Source organism: Oncorhynchus gorbuscha, linkage group LG06, assembly GCF_021184085.1.
Source record: "Oncorhynchus gorbuscha isolate QuinsamMale2020 ecotype Even-year linkage group LG06, OgorEven_v1.0, whole genome shotgun sequence".
Lineage (NCBI taxonomy): Eukaryota > Metazoa > Chordata > Actinopteri > Salmoniformes > Salmonidae > Oncorhynchus > Oncorhynchus gorbuscha.
The window spans coordinates 60,185,008-60,205,865 of record NC_060178.1 but is presented as its reverse complement, the minus strand read 5'-3'; the positions used below and the strand labels follow the sequence as shown (position 1 = coordinate 60,205,865).

Sequence of the window (20,858 nt, the reverse complement as noted above, 5' to 3'; positions counted from 1 at the left end):
TCTGGCACAAATTATCTTACACAAATGTTTATGCAAGCAAAGGGCCGGCATCTCTAGGAGGCGCTTACCATAGCAAGAAAGAGGAGAGTAAACTACTTCAATCGACCAAAAGAAACATTAATGAGTGCCAAAGCTCTCGCATGTCTCATTGCGTTTTCATTTTAAAAACATCAGAATGCAACGTACAGTAATTCAATCTTCCGAATGAGATTGTTTGTCACTGACGGCTCAGGTTTGCGCGGAGTGTACAAAACATTAGGAACACCTTCTCTTTGCATGATGACATAGACTGATCTGGTGAATCCCGGCGAAAGCTATGATCCCGTATTGATGTCACTTGTTAAGTCCACTTCAATCAGTGTAGATGAAGGGGAGGAAACAGGTTAAAGGATTTTTAAGCCTTGAGACATGGATTGTGTCTGTGTGCCATTCAGAGGGTGAATGGGCAAGAAAAAAAGATTTAAGTGCTATTGAACGGGGTATGGTAGTAGGTGCCAGGCGCACCGGTTTGAGTGTGTCAAGAACTGCAACGATGCTGGGTTCTTCACGCTCAACAGTTTCCCCGTGTGTATCAAGAATGGTCCACCACCCAAAGGACATCCAGCCAACTTGACACAACTGTGGAAAGCATTGGAGTCAACATGGGCCAGCATCCCTGTGGAACGCTTTTGACACCTTGTAGAGTCCATGACCCGACTAAATGAGGTTGTTCTGAAGACAAAAAGGGCGTGCAACTCAATTTATAAAAAGGTGTTCCTACTGTTTTGTACGCTCAGTGTATATATCGTGTGTGTATAGATGAAGAACCAGTGTTTCTCGGTGTCCTCTCCAGTTGTACGGCTACTGCTACCAAGACAGCAATGACATCCAGGACACGGTGACAGCCATCACAGAGCTGGGAAGTCCTCTGGAGATGATCCAACTACTGCAGACCTCCTGGGAGGAACGCTTCAGGGTGAGTGTTATAGCGGACAACACACACATTTCACTTAAGCACTCACTTAAAACAGGGTTTTAATCAAATTGCTATATTGACATGATCATTATCTTGTCAACGTCTGGTGATATCCTCTCTCTCACTGAATAGAGTGCAACATGTATGAGTCAACAGAATAGGCTGAAGTCTGGTAGGTGTTACTGAGGGACTGAGGGTAGGTCACATGCGTAAGTAGATACTAAGGCCTGTGACTCAAACCCATTGCAGGCTGACTCGGAATGTAGAGCGAATTAGCTGAAACATGGGCTTGGTTAACCTGGTTTATAGGGACACTACTGGTATAGCGGATGGTATTTCCAGAGCCAGGGCCCTTCTCCTACTCGGTTTCCTGCCTCCCTAGCTGGGTAACATGGACCTGTGTGCCGCCTGGGCCCCCGGGCCGGGTCTGCCGATCACTATCGCCACAGAGCCGCGCTCTAATTATTTCCTATTGCTTCATGTGGCCGGGGGAGTGTCCACCCGCTTGCCACACAGAGGATGAAAGAGCTTCGGTGCATGAAATCACCAGCAAGTGCTCTCTTCCTCTCTTCTCTCTATCCCCTCCTCTCTTCTCTTCCTTTCTCTCTTTCTTCCTTTCCTCACTGGCAAGACTGGAGGAGATTCACTGAGACAGTCAGCTCTTCTACTGAGAGATCCTTCATCACAAACGTTTTGTGATGATGAATACAGGGTGGGAAAGATTATTGCCAAATTTCAAATCAACCTATATCTCTAGGCATGGACCAGAAAAGAAATGGATATATAGAAGGCATTGTGAAGCTATTACTATATATATATATATATATATATAGTAATAGCTTCACAATGCCTTCTGATAGGACTTGGGCTTCCTTAAGTGCCTTGAGCTTCCATATCAGTTACATCTATGCAATCCTTTCAGATTTTTACATGTGCCTAGGGGGTAGGGCTAGGGGTGGGTTTGGAATTGGGCATGGGGAAGTTAAAGAGCCTAACGTGAAGCAAAGTGAAAAGGTGAGATGAGACCGCGTAGATGCGAGAAGGAATTATATAAAGATCAAAGTAATGATGCTGTTTGGATGTGGTATGAAGGTTTGGTTTGGAAAGGTTTCTATGAAAGTGAACTGTGTTTGCGGGTGATCAGGGGTGTATTCATTCTGCCGAAGTCTTTTGAAAAACATTTCTTAAATGGAACAAAACTGGAGAAAAAAAAACGGTGAAAACATAACTGAATTTGTCCAATAGAAACCTTTGCAACTTTCCGACTAATGATTACACACCCTAGATCAGCTAGATGCAGTAAATAGTGTGCAAGGTGGTATTGAATGTGTCACTGTCTGATTACCTTTTCCCTCAACCTCCTAGCTTGTAGCAACCTTATGATGGGTACAGGGAAAATTTGAGTATCATGTAGTAGCCTAAACCAATCGATGTTACATTGAGCTGGCTGAATGGAATATGAATGACAGTTATCCAGTATGCTGTAGCTAATATAAATAAGTACATGCTCATTAAAAATACAAAAATTGTCCTCCCTCATCTTAAAACGACTGAGATAACTTTCCACTTTGATTTCCTGGGCCTTTAATGATAGCCACACGGGTTTCCAAGCCTGTGAGTACTTCCACAGAGAACAATACCCAGTGCTTAGTGCAGGGTTTCCCGAACTCGGTCCTCAGGACACAGCTGATTCAAATAATCAACTAATCATCAAGCTTTGATAATTTGAATCAGCTGTGTAGTGTTAGGGCAAAAAAACAAAACGAGAACGAGTTTGGGAAACGCTGGCTTAGTACAAGTAAAATGTAAGTAATTCCCACTTTTAAACCGCGACCATGCTTTTAAAGACTCCTTCCTAGTGCTCGTTCCTTTTTGTAAGTCTGATAGAAACAGCGTTTAAATAACTTTAAGTTGCACGTAGAAATCAGTTGCTTTTCTTTGAATGGCTCTGTAAATGTCTTTGTGGTTCACTCAGTGGATCTGAAGCACAGTGAAAAATTACTTGTCTAGCTTTGAGAGAAACCATTGCATTTCAAACAAGATGTCTTGGTTTTGTCCATGTAACTCGATTTTACCGTAATGCAATAACAGAGCATGAGGTTAGACAAATTCAATGAGATGATTATTTTTTACATTTTTATTACCTAAAATATAATAATACTATTTGAATGGAGTGTCACCACTTACTATCTCTGGATCTTGTGTGTGCGGTGTGTGTTCATGCAGCATCTGTGTGTGCTGTTTTCTTGGTTGCTCCTTTGTTTCCCCACAACATAAGTGTCAGGTCACCCAAGATCCTTCCCTTGAAATGTGGAGTGCGAAATGAAAGAAAAATATGCTTTTTCTCTGAGCATTTGCAATTCGTATGAGGCATTAATAGACTCTGGGGAGGCGCGCTGTAAAGCCACTGAATTTCAAATGCTCCATTTAGGTCTGTAACCATTTCCTGTGAGCGTTGACAAAGGCTTTGATGGCCCTGGCCTGCAGCCCCTGTCAGTGAGACAGACACACCCATATCCCCTTTAACCCCTCCATCCTCACTAACCACACCCACCCAGCAGTCTGTCTGTCAACCTTCACGTCAGGCTCATTTACATTTATGGAAATTATAAATTATAGATGCATTCTATCTACACCTTTATTGCAGTATTTACAATACGCAGTATGGTCAAATAGAATGACAGAATAGAGAAAACCTATGGCTATGAATCAAATCAATAAAACAATTACCCAGTATTTAAAGGGGCAATCAGCAGTTGAAACAGCAAGAACGCTAATTCCTCACCACTGTTTCGGTAGGGAGCTGAGGGATGGTGCTGGAGAAATTAACCACTCCCAAATTCATAGACAGAACTATAGATGCAAGGACCGACCATCCATGATATCAACATGAACGTTTTTACCATGTTTTGAGCCTGTACAGTGTTTTTTATATATACCAACAATTCATTTATAAGTCCAAAAATGTATGTAGCAACTGCAAATTGCCCATTTAAACATAGTGTTGCACTACTCTTACTTCACTAGGGTTAGAGACTCCAGCCCCTAACTCACGCCTGAGTGCTCTGTGTCTCACCTCTCCCACTCACACTTAATCCACAGTACATTAAAAACAGCTTTTGTTTCGCTTGAAAAGAAATGAGCTGTTCAGCTCCTCCTCCTCTCCTCCTCTTTTCCCTCTGTCTCACTCCCCTCTCTGCTCTTGGGAACGTAGATGTTTGGTTTATAGTCTGTATAATATAGGTGTCTATTCCCCTTTCACGCGTTCTCTTGCCCCTTTCACGTGTTTCCTTGCCCCTTTCAGCCCTTACCCCTCGACCCCTGGACACACACAATGGGAGAGGGGCACACACAAACACACAGACTCATGTGGTTCTCTCAGGGATTTATGAGTGTTCACAGAGGAAATAGAGGGGAGGGGGGGTTGCTCTCAGTCAACCCCAAAGAGAATAATGCAGTGGAAAAGAGAACAATACAATGGAATAGAGAGATGGAATCAGGGAAATAATGACAGACTGACTCATCCCCACTGTCATTTCTCTTATCTGCTACAGAATTACACGAAAACCTTCCAACCTTACAATTTCAGGGCGGATACTCTAACTGGACTGTTTTAAGATATGGGCTCCACATTTGGCACAGAAGTAGATTCATGTACCCTGAACAGATGTAGATATGGAGCCACCATTCCCTCAACATCTCTCTCAATTCAACTGAATCCAAAGGAGCTTTATTAGCATGGGAAACATATGTTTCTATGACCGCAGCAAGTGAAAATAAATAAACAATCAAAAGTGAATCATAAAAGGAACAGTACACATTACACTCACAAACTCTTTCTCTCTCTCTCTCTCTGCTGCAGATCTGTCTGAGTCTAGTGCGTCTGCTCCACTACCTGGCCCACTCCCCTCTGGGCTCTGTCACCCTGCTGGACTTCAGGCCTCGCCAATTTGTCCTGGTGGCGGGGGAGCTCAAAGTCACAGACCTGGATGACGCCAGCACAGAGGAGGCTCCCTGCTCCCCCTCCGACTGCGTCATGGAGTTTCCTGCCCGCAACTTCACCCTCCCCTGCAGCAGAGGGCGCTGCTTGGGCATCAACGAGAAGCGCAACCTCTACAACGCCTACAGGTGAGGAGGAGCAAGACCTCTGCAATTGTTATTAAATGATCATCTAACTATTTCAGTGGAGGCTGGTGGGGAGGGAGAAATTGGAGGTTGGGTTAATTGCATCTCAGCCATGACAATGAGCTCTTCCTCCGATTTAAAGGGACATCAGCATCCACTGAATTAGTTAAATCATAGTATGATTAGAGTGGTTCTGTTGAAATCAATCAACATCAATCAAATGTTATTTATAAAGTCCTTTTTACATCTGCAGTTCCCCCAAAAATAGTTATACAGATATACCCATTCTAAAACCCCAAAGGAGTAAGCAATGCATATGAGGAAGCAGTGGCTAGGAAAACACCTTAGTAATGCAAGAACCTAGAAAGAAACCTAGAGAGGAACCAGGCTCCGAGGGGTTGCCAGTCCTCTTCTGGCTGTGCCAGGTGGAGGTCATAAGAGTACATTGCCATTAAGGCCAGATCGTTCTTCAAGACGTTTAGATGACCAACGGGGTCAAATAACCACAGCGGTTATAGAGGATGCAACAGTCCAACGCCTCAGGAGTAAATGTCAGTTGGCTTTTCATAGAGAGAGAGAGAGAGAGAGAGAGAGAGAGAGAGAGAGAGAGAGAGAGAGAGAGAGAGAGAGAGAGAGAGAGAGAGAGAGAGAGAGAGAGAGAGAGAGAGAGAGAGAGAGAGAGAGAGAGAGAGAGAGAGAGAGAGAGAGAGAGAGAGAGAGAGAGAGAGAGAGAGAGAGAGAGAGAGAGAGAGAGAGAGAGAGAGAGAGAGAGAGAGAGAGAGAGAGAGAGAGAGAGAGAGAGAGAGAGAGAGAGAGAGAGAGAGAGAGAGAGAGAGAGAGAGAGAGAGAGAGAGAGAGAGAGAGAGAGAGAGAGAGAAAAAAAGTAGCACGTCCGGTGAAACAGGTCAGGGTTCCATAGTCGCATAACTGGATCGGCAACATGACCAGATGGACTGGTACAGGGACAGCCAGGAGTCGTCAGGCCAGGAGTCTGGATGCATGGTCTCAGGTCCTTCTGGGAGGTATTTGGTATTTTATTAGTATCCCCATTAGCTGTTGCAAAAGCAGCAACTACTATTTCTGGGGTCCACACAAAATAGGTGAAATAGGCGAGAGGCGTTCAAATCAAATGTATTTATATAGCCCTTCGTACATCAGCTGATATATCAAAGTGCTGTACAGAAACAACAACAACAGGTGTTGTTTAGCTGTTTAAAAAAAAACAGGTTTGCAGTTCATTTGAGCAACATGAGATGGAACGGAGTTCCATGAAATAATGGCTCCATATAATACTGTACGCTTTCTTGAATTTGTTCTGGATTTGGGGACTGAGAAGAGACCCCTGGTGGCATTTCTGGTGGGGTAAGTGTGTGTGTCAGAGCTGTGTGTAAATTGACTATGCAATTTGGGATTTTCAACACATGAATGTTTCTTATAGTGATGCAGTCAGTCTCTCCTGAACTCTTAGCCAAGAGAGACTGGCATGCATAGTATTTATTTCAGCCCTCTGATTACAATGAAGAGCAAGATGTGGTGCTCTGTTCTGGGCCAGCTGCAGCTTAACTAGGTCTTTACTTGCTGCATTCCACCAGACGACTGGACAACAATCAAGATAAGACAAAACTAGAGCCTTCAGGAGAGGAGACAGAGAGAAAGAGAGAGGAGAATTAGAGGGAGCATGCCTAACATTACACAGGACACCAGATAGGACATGAGAATTTGAGATCACACAGTATACAAATAACCTGCCCAGGGAAGGCTGTTGAAAATTAGCCGGCTGGCTAAAACCAACACTTTTACTGAAACGTTGATTAATGTCCATTGTCCCTGTAAAGAAAACTCAAACTCAGATAGGACACACAGACTATTGCAGGTCAGATACTGGGGACTGAGACGGGAGATCAGGGGACACTGTTGCCCCATCCAAAGTTACCCCCGGAAGGGGAGAAACGTATAACCCCACCACTTTGCCAAAGCATAGCCCCGACACCAGCAAAGGGATATCAACAGACCTAAATTACTACCCTGAGACAAGGCTGAGCATAGCCCAAGAAGATCTCCCCGACCGCATGAGCCCGAGGGGGCGCAAAACCGGACAGGAATATCACATCAGTGACTCAACCCACTCAAGTAGAGGATAGCGAAAAAAGGCTGGCATGACATGATGCGCCTTCTAGGAACAAGTTAGCCCTCGATCCAGCTGCTTGCTGCGAAAGGAGGCCTGTGCTGGGGCGTAGCCAGAAATCTTTAGTGTGTGGGCCTGCAAAATTTTGGATGGGCCATGTAGGTATGTAAGAAGGGCTTGAATTCAGCCCTAGTCGTAACGGGGCAGTGCAGTAATGATAATGCCCTTTTAGTGACAAAAAAGTATGTTCAGGTGGGATGGCATTTTTGGCCCACAACATGACATCACAATCTGATCTGATTGTTCTGACCAATGACTAGTCATCTTTTATTTGCATATGTATCCTCCTACTTTGAAGGGGTAAGAGGGGTAGGATCTAGAGCAGGCGTAAGCAACTAGATTCAGCCGCGGGATGATTTTTTAAAGAGCGGATGGTACACTGCCAAATTGACCACAACTAAGCCCAAAAGAGATTGTATTTGAAAATGTAAATTATTTCATACCTTGATTATTTATGTTATTTATGAAAACATTTGCAGGAGGAAATCTCTTGAGATGTACCATCTCATTTTCAAGTGTCCAAATGAAAAAAACTAAAGCTATACCTAGTAACAATAATAATATGCCAACTACAGTCTAATAATTATAATAACAGCTAAATAGTAATTTCAAAAATTACATACATTTTTAACGGCATAAAACCGTTTTGAACAACTACTAATAAAAACTACTGTTACAACTACAAATACAACTAATAAAGTGAATTAGCATTAATACAGTTGAAGTCGGAAGTTTACATACACTTAGGTTGGAGTCATTAAAACTCGTTTTTCAACCACTCCACAAATGTCTTGTTTACCAACTATAGTTTTGGCAAGTGGGTTAGGACATCTACTTTGTGCATGACACAGATAATTTTTCCAACAATTGTTTACAGAACAATTATTTCACTTATAATTCACTGTATAGCAATTCCAGTGTGTCAGAAGTTTACATACACTAAGTTGACTGTGCCTTTAAACAGCTTGGACATTTCCTGAAAATGATGTCATGGCTGATTGGTTAATTGACATCATTTGAGTCAATTGGAGGTGTACCTGTGGATGTATTTCAAGGCCTACCTTCAAACTCAGTGCCTCTGCTTGACATTATGGGAAAATCAAAAGAAATCAGCCAAGACCGCAGAAAAAATATTGTAGACTTCCACAAGTCTGGTTCATCCTTGGGAGCAATTTCCAAACGCCTGACATTCACCTGTAGAAACAATAGTACGCAAGTATAAACACCATAGGACCACGCAGCCGTCATACCGTTTAGGAAGGAGACACGTTCTGTCTCCTAGAGATGAATGTACTTTGGTGCGAAAAGTGCAAATCAATCCCAGAACAACAGCAAAGAACCCTGTGAAGATGCTGGAGGAAACAGGTACAAAAGTATCTATATCCACAGTAAAACAAGTCCTATATCGACATAACCTGAAAGGCCACTCAGCAAGGAAGAAGCCACTGCTCCAAAACCGTCATAAAAATGCCAGACTATGGTTTGCAACTGCACATGGGGACAAAGATCATACCTTTTGGAGAAATCCTCTGGTCTGATAAAACAAAAATATAACTGTTTGGCCATAATGACCATCGTTATGTTTCGAGGAAAAAGGGGAGGAACACCATCCCAACCAAGTACACCATCCCAACTGTGAAGCACAGGGGTGGTAGCATCATCTAATACAGTTGAATGACAGACGCCTTCATCTAGTTTCTGATGGCTGAGCCAATGGCTGATTTAGCAAGCTAGATTTATCTCCCCAGAGCCCAGCAAAGAAAAATCCTGATTGGATCTTTTTTATATTCAGTGTTAACCCCTTACTTTCCAACAAAAACTCAGCAGTACTGTATCATTTTAATCATTTTAGTCAATAAGATTCTTGCTACGTAGCTTAACTTTCTGAACATTCGAGACGTGTAGTCCACTTGTCATTCCAATCTCCTTTGCATTAGCGTAGCCTCTTCTGTAGCCTGTCAACTATGTGTCTGTTTATCCCTGTTCTCTCCTCTCTGCACAGACCATACAAACGCTCCACACCGCGTGGCCGCGGCCACCCTAATCTGGTGGTCCCAGCGCGCACGACCCACGTGGAGTTCCAGGTCTCCGGTAGCCTCTGGAACTGCCGATCTGCGGTCAACAAGGCAGAGTTCATCTCAGCCTATGCCTCCCTCCAGTCCCTCGACTTCTTGGCACTAACGGAAACATGGATCACCACAGACAACACTGCTACTCCTACTGCTCTCTCTTCGTCCGCCCACGTGTTCTCGCACACCCCGAGAGCTTCTGGTCAGCGGGGTGGTGGCACCGGGATCCTCATCTCTCCCAAGTGGTCATTCTCTCTTTCTCCCCTTACCCATCTGTCTATCGCCTCCTTTGAATTCCATGCTGTCACAGTTACCAGCCCTTTCAAGCTTAACATCCTTATCATTTATCGCCCTCCAGGTTCCCTCGGAGAGTTCATCAATGAGCTTGATGCCTTGATAAGCTCCTTTCCTGAGGACGGCTCACCTCTCACAGTTCTGGGCGACTTTAACCTCCCCACGTCTACCTTTGACTCATTCCTCTCTGCCTCCTTCTTTCCACTCCTCTCCTCTTTTGACCTCACCCTCTCACCCTCCCCCCCTACTCACAAGGCAGGCAATACGCTCGACCTCATCTTTACTAGATGCTGTTCTTCCACTAACCTCATTGCAACTCCCCTCCAAGTCTCCGACCACTACCTTGTATCCTTTTCCCTCTCGCTCTCATCCAACACCTCCCACACTGCCCCTACTCGGATGGTATCGCGCCGTCCCAACCTTCGTTCTCTCTCCCCCGCTACTCCTCTTCCATCCTATCATCTCTTCCCTCCGCTCAAACCTTCTCCAACCTATCTCCTGATTCTGCCTCCTCAACCCTCCTCTCCTCCCTCTCTGCATCCTTTGACTCTCTATGTCCCCTATCCTCCAGGCCGGCTCGGTCCTCCCCTCCCGCTCCGTGGCTCGATGACTCATTGCGAGCTCACAGAACAGGGCTCCGGGCAGCCGAGCGGAAATGGAGGAAAACTCGCCTCCCTGCGGACCTGGCATCCTTTCACTCCCTCCTCTCTACATTTTCCTCCTCTGTCTCTGCTGCTAAAGCCACTTTCTACCACGCTAAATTCCAAGCATCTGCCTCTAACCCTAGGAAGCTCTTTGCCACCTTCTCCTCCCTCCTGAATCCTCCCCCCCCCCTCCTCCCTCTCTGCAGACGACTTCGTCAACCATTTTGAAAAGAAGATCGACGACATCCGATCCTCGTTTGCTAAGTCAAACGACACCGCTGGTTCTGCTCACACTGCCCTACCCTGTACTCTGACCTCTTTCTCCCCTCTCTCTCCAGATGAAATCTCGCGTCTTGTGACGGCCGGCCGCCCAACAACCTGCCCGCTTGACCCTATCCCCTCCCCTCTTCTCCAGACCATTTCCGGAGACCTTCTCCCTTACCTCACCTCGCTCATCAACTCATCCCTGACCGCTGGCTACGTCCCTTCCGTCTTCAAGAGAGCGAGAGTTGCACCCCTTCTGAAAAAACCTACACTCGATCCCTCCGATGTCAACAATTACAGACCAGTATCCCTTCTTTCTTTTCTCTCCAAAACTCTTGAACGTGCCGTCCTTGGCCAGCTCTCCGCTATCTCTCTCTGAATGACCTTCTTGATCCAAATCAGTCAGGTTTCAAGACTAGTCATTCAACTGAGACTGCTCTCCTCTGTATCACGGAGGCGCTCCGCACTGCTAAAGCTAACTCTCTCTCCTCTGCTCTCATCCTTCTAGATCTATCGGCTGCCTTCGATACTGTGAACCATCAGATCCTCCTCTCCACCCTCTCCGAGTTGGGCATCTCCGGCGCGGCCCACGCTTGGATTGCGTCCTACCTGACAGGTCGCTCCTACCAGGTGGCGTGGCGAGAATCTGTCTCCTCACCACGCGCTCTCACCACTGGTGTCCCCAGGGCTCTGTTCTAGGCCCTCTCCTATTCTCGCTATACACCAAGTCACTTGGCTCTGTCATAACCTCACATGATCTCTCCTATCATTGCTATGCAGACGACACACAACTAATCTTCTCCTTTCCCCCTTCTGATGACCAGGTGGCGAATCGCATCTCTGCATGTCTGGCAGACATATCAGTGTGGATGACGGATCACCACCTCAAGCTGAACCTCGGCAAGACGGAGCTGCTCTTCCTCCCGGGAAGGACTGCCCGTTCCATGATCTCGCCATCACGGTTGACAACTCCATTGTGTCCTCCTCCCAGAGCGCTAAGAACCTTGGTGTGATCCTGGACAACACCCTGTCGTTCTCAACCAACATCAAGGCGGTGGCCCGTTCCTGTAGGTTCATGCTCTACAACATCCGCAGAGTACGACCCTGCCTCACACAGGAAGCGGCGCAGGTCCTAATCCAGGCACTTGTCATCTCCCGTCTGGATTACTGCAACTCGCTGTTGGCTGGGCTCCCTGCCTGTGCCATTAAACCCCTTCAACTCATCCAGAACGCCGCAGCCCGTCTGGTGTTCAACCTTCCCAAGTTCTCTCACGTCACCCCGCTCCTCCGTTCTCTCCACTGGCTTCCAGTTGAAGCTCGCATCCGCTACAAGACCATGGTGCTTGCCTACGGAGCTGTGAGGGGAACGGCACCTCAGTACCTCCAGGCTCTGATCAGGCCCTACACCCAAACAAGGGCACTGCGTTCATCCACCTCTGGCCTGCTCGCCTCCCTACCACTGAGGAAGTACAGCTCCCGCTCAGCCCAGTCAAAACTGTTCGCTGCTCTGGCCCCCCAATGGTGGAACAAACTCCCTCACGACGCCAGGACAGCGAAGTCAATCACCACCTTCCGGAGACACCTGAAACCCCACCTCTTTAAGGAATACCTAGGATAGGATAAGTATTCCCTCACCCCCCCCTCTTTAAGATTTAGATGCACTATTGTAAAGTGACTGTTCCACTGGATGTCATAAGGTGAATGCACCAATTTGTAAGTCGCTCTGGATAAGAGCGTCTGCTAAATGACTTAAATGTAAATGTAAATGTAAGATATAAAATGGGGGGTGGACTATGTACAAAAAGTACTGTAATTTCACTCAAATGTAAGCTGACAATCTGCACTTTAACCTCATAGTCATTGTTTGATTTCAAATTCAAAGTTTTGAAGTATAGAGCCAAAAGAAGAACAAATGCTTACTGTCCCAATAATTACTGAGGGCACTGTATTTCTTTTTTTATTTGTCGGAATACTTGGTGAACAGATTTAAATTAAATACTGTAACGGTTTTCTAGGTGTGGTGAAGGAGAGTCGGACCAAAACGCAGCGTGTAGATTGCAATCCATATTTAATCAAACAAACGTAAACACGAAATAACACAAACACTACAAAACAATAAACGTAACGAAAACCGAAACAGCCTATACTTGTCAACTAATACAGCGACAGGAACAAAGACACTAAGGACAATCACCCACGACAAACTCAAAGAATATGGCTGCATAAATATGGTTCCCAATCAGAGACAACGATAAACACCTGCCTCTGATTGAGAACCACTCCAGACAGCCATAGACTTTGCTAGATAACCCACTAAGCTACAATCCCAATACCACCACCAAAATCCCCAAGACAAACACACCACAATACAAAAACCCCATGCCACACCCTGGCCTGACCCAATACATGAAAATAAATACAAAATACTTCGACCAGGGCGTGACAAATACATTTTTAGTTGAATTCCAGGTGATTTTTTAAAACATGTTATTTACAAAAACTTGAGGGCCTCAAAAAACAACTTGCGGTCAGTTTTGGCCTGTTGCCGACCCCTGCTCTAGAGTCTGGATGATCCTATCCGCCAATCAGGGCTGTGTCTGTAAATATATTTAACATTTGTATCAACACGCAAACGGTTAGACCAAGCATTTCAATGGCAAAAGGAGGCTCGGGAAATAAATGATAACCTTTTACTACTTGGTAGTCTTAAAGAAATCTAATTTGAAACAAAAGTATACACCTCACACACATGGTTATGGGCTTTAAAAAATAAAAATGTCAGATATAGAGTTGAAATGTATTACATTTTGAGATTGCATCCCAATATTACACTATGTCACAGAATACTGAAATATAAAGAAACACTGACTTTTTTTATGTTTATGAATACTGAAAGATAGTAATCATTCCACCCATGCCACTAGGTCATTTGACTGAAAGAAGCATATTTGTATATTTGGAGTTAGTGTTTTAATGAAATAAACACACAGTGATTTATTAGAAATACAGTGATGATTAAGACAACTGCATGGGGACTTTAACAGGGAGCCAGTGGCTAGCACTGGAATAATATATATATATATATTTTTATATATAAAAAAAACGTGGTTATAGTCAAAATTCTAGCAGACATATTTTACACTAGCTGAAGTTTATTTTGTGCCTTATCCAGGTAGCCAGAGAGTATGGCATTGCAGTAGTCTAATCTTAAAGTGACAAAAGAATGGAATAGTTTTTCTGCATGATTTTTTGACAAAAGGTTTCTGATTTTTGCAATGTTACAAAGACGTAAAAAAGCTGAAAATTAAAATATTTTTGTTATGTTAATCAAAAGATCGATAAAGGTCCAAAGTAAGACCGAGGTCCTTCACAAATGTATTTGAGACGACTACACACCTTTGGAGATTCATTGTCAGATCCGACAACAGATCTAATAATAATATATGCCATTTAGCAGACGCTTTTATCCAAAGCGACTTACAGTCATGTGTGCATGGGTGGTCCCGGGGATCGAACCCACTACTCTGGCGTTACAAGCGCCATGCTCTCTTTATTGGAACCTAAAACTAGCATCTCTGTCCGAGTCTAAAAGTAGAAAACTATCCGCCGTCCACTTCCCAGGGTAGGCAATTTTGAGGCTTCACCATGTTTCATCGAAATGTACAGCTGTATATCACCCTCATAGCAGTCAAAGTTGACATTGTGTTTCCAAATGACATCATAAGAGGTAGCATATATAGTGAAAACATTAGTGGTCCTAGAATGAATCCTTGAAGAACACCGAAACTTATCTTTAATTTGTCGGAGGACAAATTATACACAAAACAAACCAATATCTTTATGACTAATAAGATGAACAGAAGCCAAATAATACAGCTATTTTGTTTGAAACTCCGGTGTTGATTTAAATTTCCAGGTTCTTCTTTACATACTTGCTGCCTCACAGTGCCCCACCCACTCTAAGACCCCTACTGGACAAGATAGTCAACGCCACAGGTGAGTGCCCACTGGGGACAGATGTCAGTTCAATGTCACATTTTTAAAAATATAAACTAACGTTCAAAAGTTTGGGGTCACTTAGGTCAATTATGTCAATTAAAATGACATCAAAATGATCATAAATACAGTGTAGACATTGTTAATGTTATTGTTAATGTTATGTAAATGACTATTGTAGCTGGAAATGGCTTATTTAAATAAATAAAAACGAATATCTCTTATAGGCGTACAGAGGCCCATTATCAGCAACCATCACTCCTGTGTTCCAATGGCACGTTGTGTTAGCTAATCCAAGTGTATTATTTTTCATTCGAAAATAATTTAGCAATTCTGTTAGCACAGCTGAAAACGTGGTGATTTAAAGAAGCAATAAAACTGGCCTTCATTAGACTAGTTGAGTATCTGGAGCATCAGCATTTGTGGGTTCGATTACAGGATCAAAATGGCCAGAAACAAATCATTTTCTTTTGAAACACATTAGTCTATTTTGGTTCTGAGAAATGAAGGCTATTCCATATGAGAAATTGCCAAGAAACTGAAGATCTTGTACAACGCTGTTCACAGGAAGGGAGTAGTATCTGATGCTCCAGATACTCAACTAGTCTAAAGGCCAGTTTTATTTCTTCTTTAATTAGCACAACAGTTTTCAGCTGTGCTAACATAATTGCAAAAGGGTTTTCTAATGATCAATTAGCCATTTAAAAAGATAAACCTGGATTAGCTAACACAACGTGCCATTGGAACACAGGAGTGATGGTTGCTGATAATGGGCCTCTGTACGCCTATGTAGATATTCCATAAAGAATCATCCGTTTCCATCTACAATAGTCATTTTCAACATAAACAATGTCTACACTGTATTTATGATCATTTCGATGATCAAAAATGTGCTTTTCTTTAAAAAACAAGGACATTTCTAAGTGACCCCAAACTTTTGAACGAAAGTGTACATTTCATTAAGTTGTCAACTAACTTGAATTCGAAGTGAATCAACAAAACTTTCAACCATGTCACTGGATTTAGGTTAAAAGTTGGGTGAAAAAGAGACAAGAAATCCTGAGATGTCTGTATGGTGATGACTTTTTGCAAATCCAATCAGTTTTCCACATTGATTCAATGTCATAACATTTTGTTGAAATTATGTTGAAACAACGTTGATTCAACCAGGTTGTGCCCAGTGGGTGTGGGTGCCCTCTCTCTGATTCTCACTAGTTACAGTTTTGCTAAGATACGAAGCTACCAGCTACCACTATACATACACTGGCTCAGTGCTATCCATGTTATATGCCTGAGATGGATCTCACTCACTCACACTCTCTCTCTCTCTCTCTCTCATATTCATCCCTTTTGCTCTCTCTTTCCTTTTCCTCACTCCTCTCCCTCTTATCGGGCTTCTCATCAGAGTGCTGGTATGTCAGCCGGGTGTTTGAGATCTGTTTTACTGGGACACGACAGGCCGTGAAGATGCAAGCCTCGTGGGCGGGCTGTGTGTGCGTGTGTTAGTGTATGTGCACGTCTGTGTGTGTTTGTGCGTGTGTGTACGAACTGGGGGATGGGTCAGGTGATCCTACCTCTCCTAGTCAGACAGAGAGCTTAACGACCTCCGATCAGTGTCTACTTTAAGGGAAGCAAACACAGACACTGCCCCATGTCCCTTGATCCATGTTCAAAGACTGAGCTGGGCCTCTTTTGTCTGTGCCATTGTACACCATTTTTGTTCCTCACAGATTTGGTTGAATGGTATCCTTTAATGTCGCTATAATAATAAGTCCTAACCTTTGTTCTGTGGAATTTGGTTTGACGTGTAGAGTTGAAACCGTGTTGCACTATCTGAATGTTACTTCCTGTGTTGGTTTCAGGAGAGCTGATATGGGGGATAGATGAGACGCTGCTTCAGTTGGAGAAAGTATTGCACCTGTACAGAAATGGATTTTACCTGCAGAACAGCACACAGACACACATAACAGGTAAATTTGCACACGCGCGCGCGCGCACACACAAACAGGTTCAGGTTAGATTAGATTAAGGGTTAGGGGTTAGGGAAAATAGGATTTTGAATGGGATTCAAATGTTTGGTCCACCCGGATGGATACATAAACAGATGTGTGTGTGTGCCCAGGGGATTGAGGTGGGGAGAGAGAGACAGGGCCATGATCAGATATACTCTGGACAAATAATAGTAATGAGATTAAAAATATGAAAATGTATATAACGGGAGGGAACTCAATAAGGGATGGGAGAGACTGACAGGTCTACTAATTGCATGGTGCATTGGGAGGAGAGGGGTGAGTGTGAGCTTGCTCTCTCACTGTCTGTCTCCTTCTCGTCTTTGCTGAACAGCTTTCCTTCTGTATCCTTTCACCTTTTTCCATTCCATTCTGGAGGATTCTGTTGTCACTGTCTTACATTCACTTGGTGCCCCTTGCTCGTCATCTTTTACTTTCACATGTTCTTTCTCTCTTCCTTCCTGGCCTCCCTCAGTGTCTCCTCGCTCCATTGGCAGTGTAAAGTAAACCCAGACAGTTATTGACTGATGAGTGCTCACAGCCCAAAGGGCCGAACACAGTGTCTGCTTAACCTTTACAAAGACACTGGTGCTCCAGTAGGCCTCTCACTCTCCAGTCTCCAACCTGAGCTCCTCTCTCACTGACACAGAACAGCACGATCACACAGGAACACTGGTAGGGTCAATCTCAGTGGCCAGTGTTCGCCCATGCAGGGCTTCCTTGTGGAATGTGGCCTTGCGTCATGTGCTTTTCTTTTCCGGGATTACACTCCTGTGCATGCTTCCCTTCAGCCCTCCTCCTCCTCCCCTGCTCTCCTTGTTTTCTCTCCCCATCATGCCATTTCTAGAAGCTTTTAAGTTCTGCATTTAGAGAAAGCGAGCACTCCATAAAGCATTAATTACAGCCATAAAGCGTCTAATAGTTGTAGTTATTTACTACACGGAGCACTGCTGTCTGCTGCCACGCATGCATGCGTGTGTGTGTGCTTCCACACAGTAAATCTTGAAGAGGTCGCACACAAAGACTTTCTGTCCTGCTCGCCTCCTGCCATCTTTCTTCCTCTTCAAACAGGTGTGTAAACCTTTCCTGTAAATCACCAGGACTACTCCTGGCCCAGCCAGGCATGACACTTATATATATATATATATATAAGTGTCATGCCTGATATATATATATATATATATATATATGAGGGTGGAAGGATAGAGATTGAGGGGGAGAGTGACTGAGAAAGAGAGAGAGAGCAGTGTTGTGATGTCTTCCTTATTCCAACACCAAAAAGAGTAGTATGGAAATGTTAAAAGTACTAGATTCCAAGACGACGAAAGAGATTAAGTAACAGAGAAAGAGAAAAACGGACTCAATGATTCACGGGCTGGAAGGCTTTTAAAGGGGGGTGGGGACTTGCTTTGAAGCTGCCCTCTTCTGATCTGGCCCCATTGTCACAGTCCTGTGAAGCTTAGTTAAACCCACAGACCATAGGACAACTGGATCCTGATTGTGCAGGATAAGTACAGACGCTTACACTGCTTCATGTAGATGGTATATGTTTCTGTCTCATTTAAAAACACAACCTACTGGCTACTGAAACATCTCTTTCATCTCTTTCACACACATGTGACTCACCACCTGGATTCGGTCTTATGTAGCAAAATGTGAAATGGTGTTTTTTACATTGGATAAATGTAGAGACCACAAAATGCTATATCATACACTGCATTTGTGGAACAATGGGAAAGTAATTCTGCTTTGAAAGTTGATCAACTTGTAAACTCACTTTTGAGAAAATCACCTTTGAACATGTTGGTATCTAGTGAAGAGCTCTTCTTTGACTACACCAATTCAGCATCGTTCACACCCTCTTAAGCTTTAGGCCCACCCATCTTGTTTCGCTCTCGGGGTGCACACGACGCTCTGGCCCATGATTTGTATACCTCTGGATAACATGAAAACAGCCTAACCAGCTCTGCTGGCAACAATTACATTGTGCTTTTTTTGCAGACGTTTACTGACACCGGCCATATTCCATGGGTGATGTACACGCGTCACATAATGTTAGCTAATGAGCCAGCCAGCTAACGTTAGCTAGCTAAACAACCATTAACAAAGTGCCAACACTGCCTAACATTAGGCTCTAACTAGAAACGCGAACAGCTCTGGGAAATGAATAATAATGTCCGCTTGGGAGCCAGCCAGCTAACGTTAGCTAGCTAGTTAACAGTACACTTTAGCTTAAGACATATAGCTAGCTAGCTAGGTAAAAAATGAACCACCGCAACACTTATTACCAACACAGACTGACGAGCTCAATTAGACATACGCCTTCAATATGGCAGACCAATCCAAACTCATTTTCTGCATGTCCAGCCCACTCTGGCTTTTTCTTTGGCTTAACCAACAAGGCTCATAATTTAACATTTTTTTTTTCTTCATATTTACAGATGGCATACAAGTTTGTTATTAAGGCACATGAAAGTTCACATGTTCGTGATGGCATATCTGCCAAAAAATTATTTTTACGTTCAAACGGCTCTCCTGTGAAGTCGTGACTTGCAACATATGCAAAGTTTCCTGAATGGGGACACATAGGCTCATTATCATGCAGATACAGTACCAGTCAAAAGTTTGGAGGGTTTTTCTTTATTTTTACTATGTTCTACATTGTAGAATAATAGCGAAGACATTAAATCTATGAAATAACACGTATGGAATCATGTAGTAACTAAAAAAGTGTTAAACAGATCTAAATATATTTGAGATTCTTCAAAGTCGCCACCGTTTGCCTTGATGACAGCTTTGCACACACTTGGCATTCTCTCAACCAGCTTCATGAGCTAGTCACCTGAAATGCATTTCAATGAACAGGTGTGCATTGTTCAAAGTTAATTTGTGGAATTTCTTTCCTTCTTAATGCATTTGAGCCAATCAGTTGTGTTAATAACAAGGTAGGGGTGGTATACAGAAAATAGCTCCATATTAAAAAAGTCCATATTATGGCAAGAACTGCTCAAATAAGCAAAGAGAAACGAGAGTTCATCATTACTTTAAGACAAGGTCAGTCAATCCGGAAAATTCCAAGAACTTTGAAAGTTTCTTCAAGTGCAGTCGCCAAAACCATCAAGCGCTATGATGAAACTGTCTCTCATGGGGACTGCAACAGTAAAGTCAGACCCAGAGTTACCTCTGCTGCAGAGGATAAGTTAATTAGAGTTACCAGCCTCAGAAATTGCAGCCCAAATAAATCCTTCACAGAGTTAAGAGACACGTCTCAACGTCAACTGTTCAGAGGAGACTGCATGAATCAGGCCTACATGGTCAAATTGCTACAAAGAAACCTCTAGTAAAGGACTCCAATAATGGGAAGAGACGTGCTTCGGCCAATAAACACGAGCAAAAGACATTGGACTGAAGTCTGTCCTTTGGTCTGATGAGTCCAAATTTGACATTTTTATTTCCAACCTCCCATGTCTTTGTGAGATGCAGAGTAGGTGAACGGATGATCTCCACATGTGTGGTTCCCACCGTGAAGCATTGAGGAGTGATGGTGTGGGGGTGCTTTGCTGGTGACACTGTCTGTGATTTATTTAAAATTCAAGGCACACTTAACCAGCATGGCTACCACAGCATTCTGCAGCAGTACTCCATCCCATCTGGTTTGTGTTTAGTGGGACTATCATTTTTTTCCCCCAACAGGATAAGGACCCAAAACACACCTCCAGAATGTGTAAGGGCTCTTTGACCAAACAGGAGAGTGATGGAGTGCTGCATCAGATGACCTGGCCTCAACAATCCCCCAACCTCAACCCAATTGAGATGGTTTGGGATGAGTTGGAAAAGCATCCAACAAGTGCTCAGCATATGTGACTGACCGTCTCGATTCAGTCTTAGGAAGCAACATTTGAAATGTTGTTTTTTATATTTGATAAAAGTATAGACTCGGAGCTAGAAAATGCTATATCATACACTACAGGTGAAGAACAATGTGAAAGTAATTCTGCTTTGAATGTTGATAAACCTGAAACCTCACTTTTGAGGAAATGGCCTTTGAATGTGTTGGTACACCTACTGGAGAGTTCTTCTTTGTCTACATCCATTCAGCATCATTCACACCCTCTTAAGCTTTAGCCCACCCATTTCTTTAAGGGTTGATCCGAGTGTTCTGTCATAACAACAGCAGTCAAGCACCCAATGTTGTTGTGTGGGCGAGCGGTTTGCCCCAAGGGGGTGTTGGGGTTATGGTATGGGCAGGCAAGGATCTGTACACAATAGAAGCTGAAAATGTCCCAGTTCTTCCATGGCCTGTATTACTCACCTGAC

General features: G+C 43.8%; 1 protein-coding gene and 1 long non-coding RNA gene across 2 annotated transcripts in view; one reads left to right on the top strand and one right to left on the bottom strand.

The window, feature by feature from the left end:
- LOC124038171 overlaps window positions 1-20,858 on the bottom strand; it is an 86,050-nt gene that overhangs the window by 23,335 nt on the left and 41,857 nt on the right. The gene's annotated exons all lie outside the window — the stretch shown is intronic.
- Window positions 1-20,858, top strand: part of LOC124038170 (extracellular tyrosine-protein kinase PKDCC-like) — a 33,165-nt gene that overhangs the window by 9,543 nt on the left and 2,764 nt on the right. Inside the window, exons 2-5 of the mRNA XM_046353696.1 lie at window positions 833-955; window positions 4,818-5,083; window positions 14,453-14,532; window positions 16,395-16,502. Coding sequence (XP_046209652.1) covers window positions 833-955; window positions 4,818-5,083; window positions 14,453-14,532; window positions 16,395-16,502 — 577 coding nt within the window. The remainder of the gene's footprint in view (window positions 1-832; window positions 956-4,817; window positions 5,084-14,452; window positions 14,533-16,394; window positions 16,503-20,858) is intronic.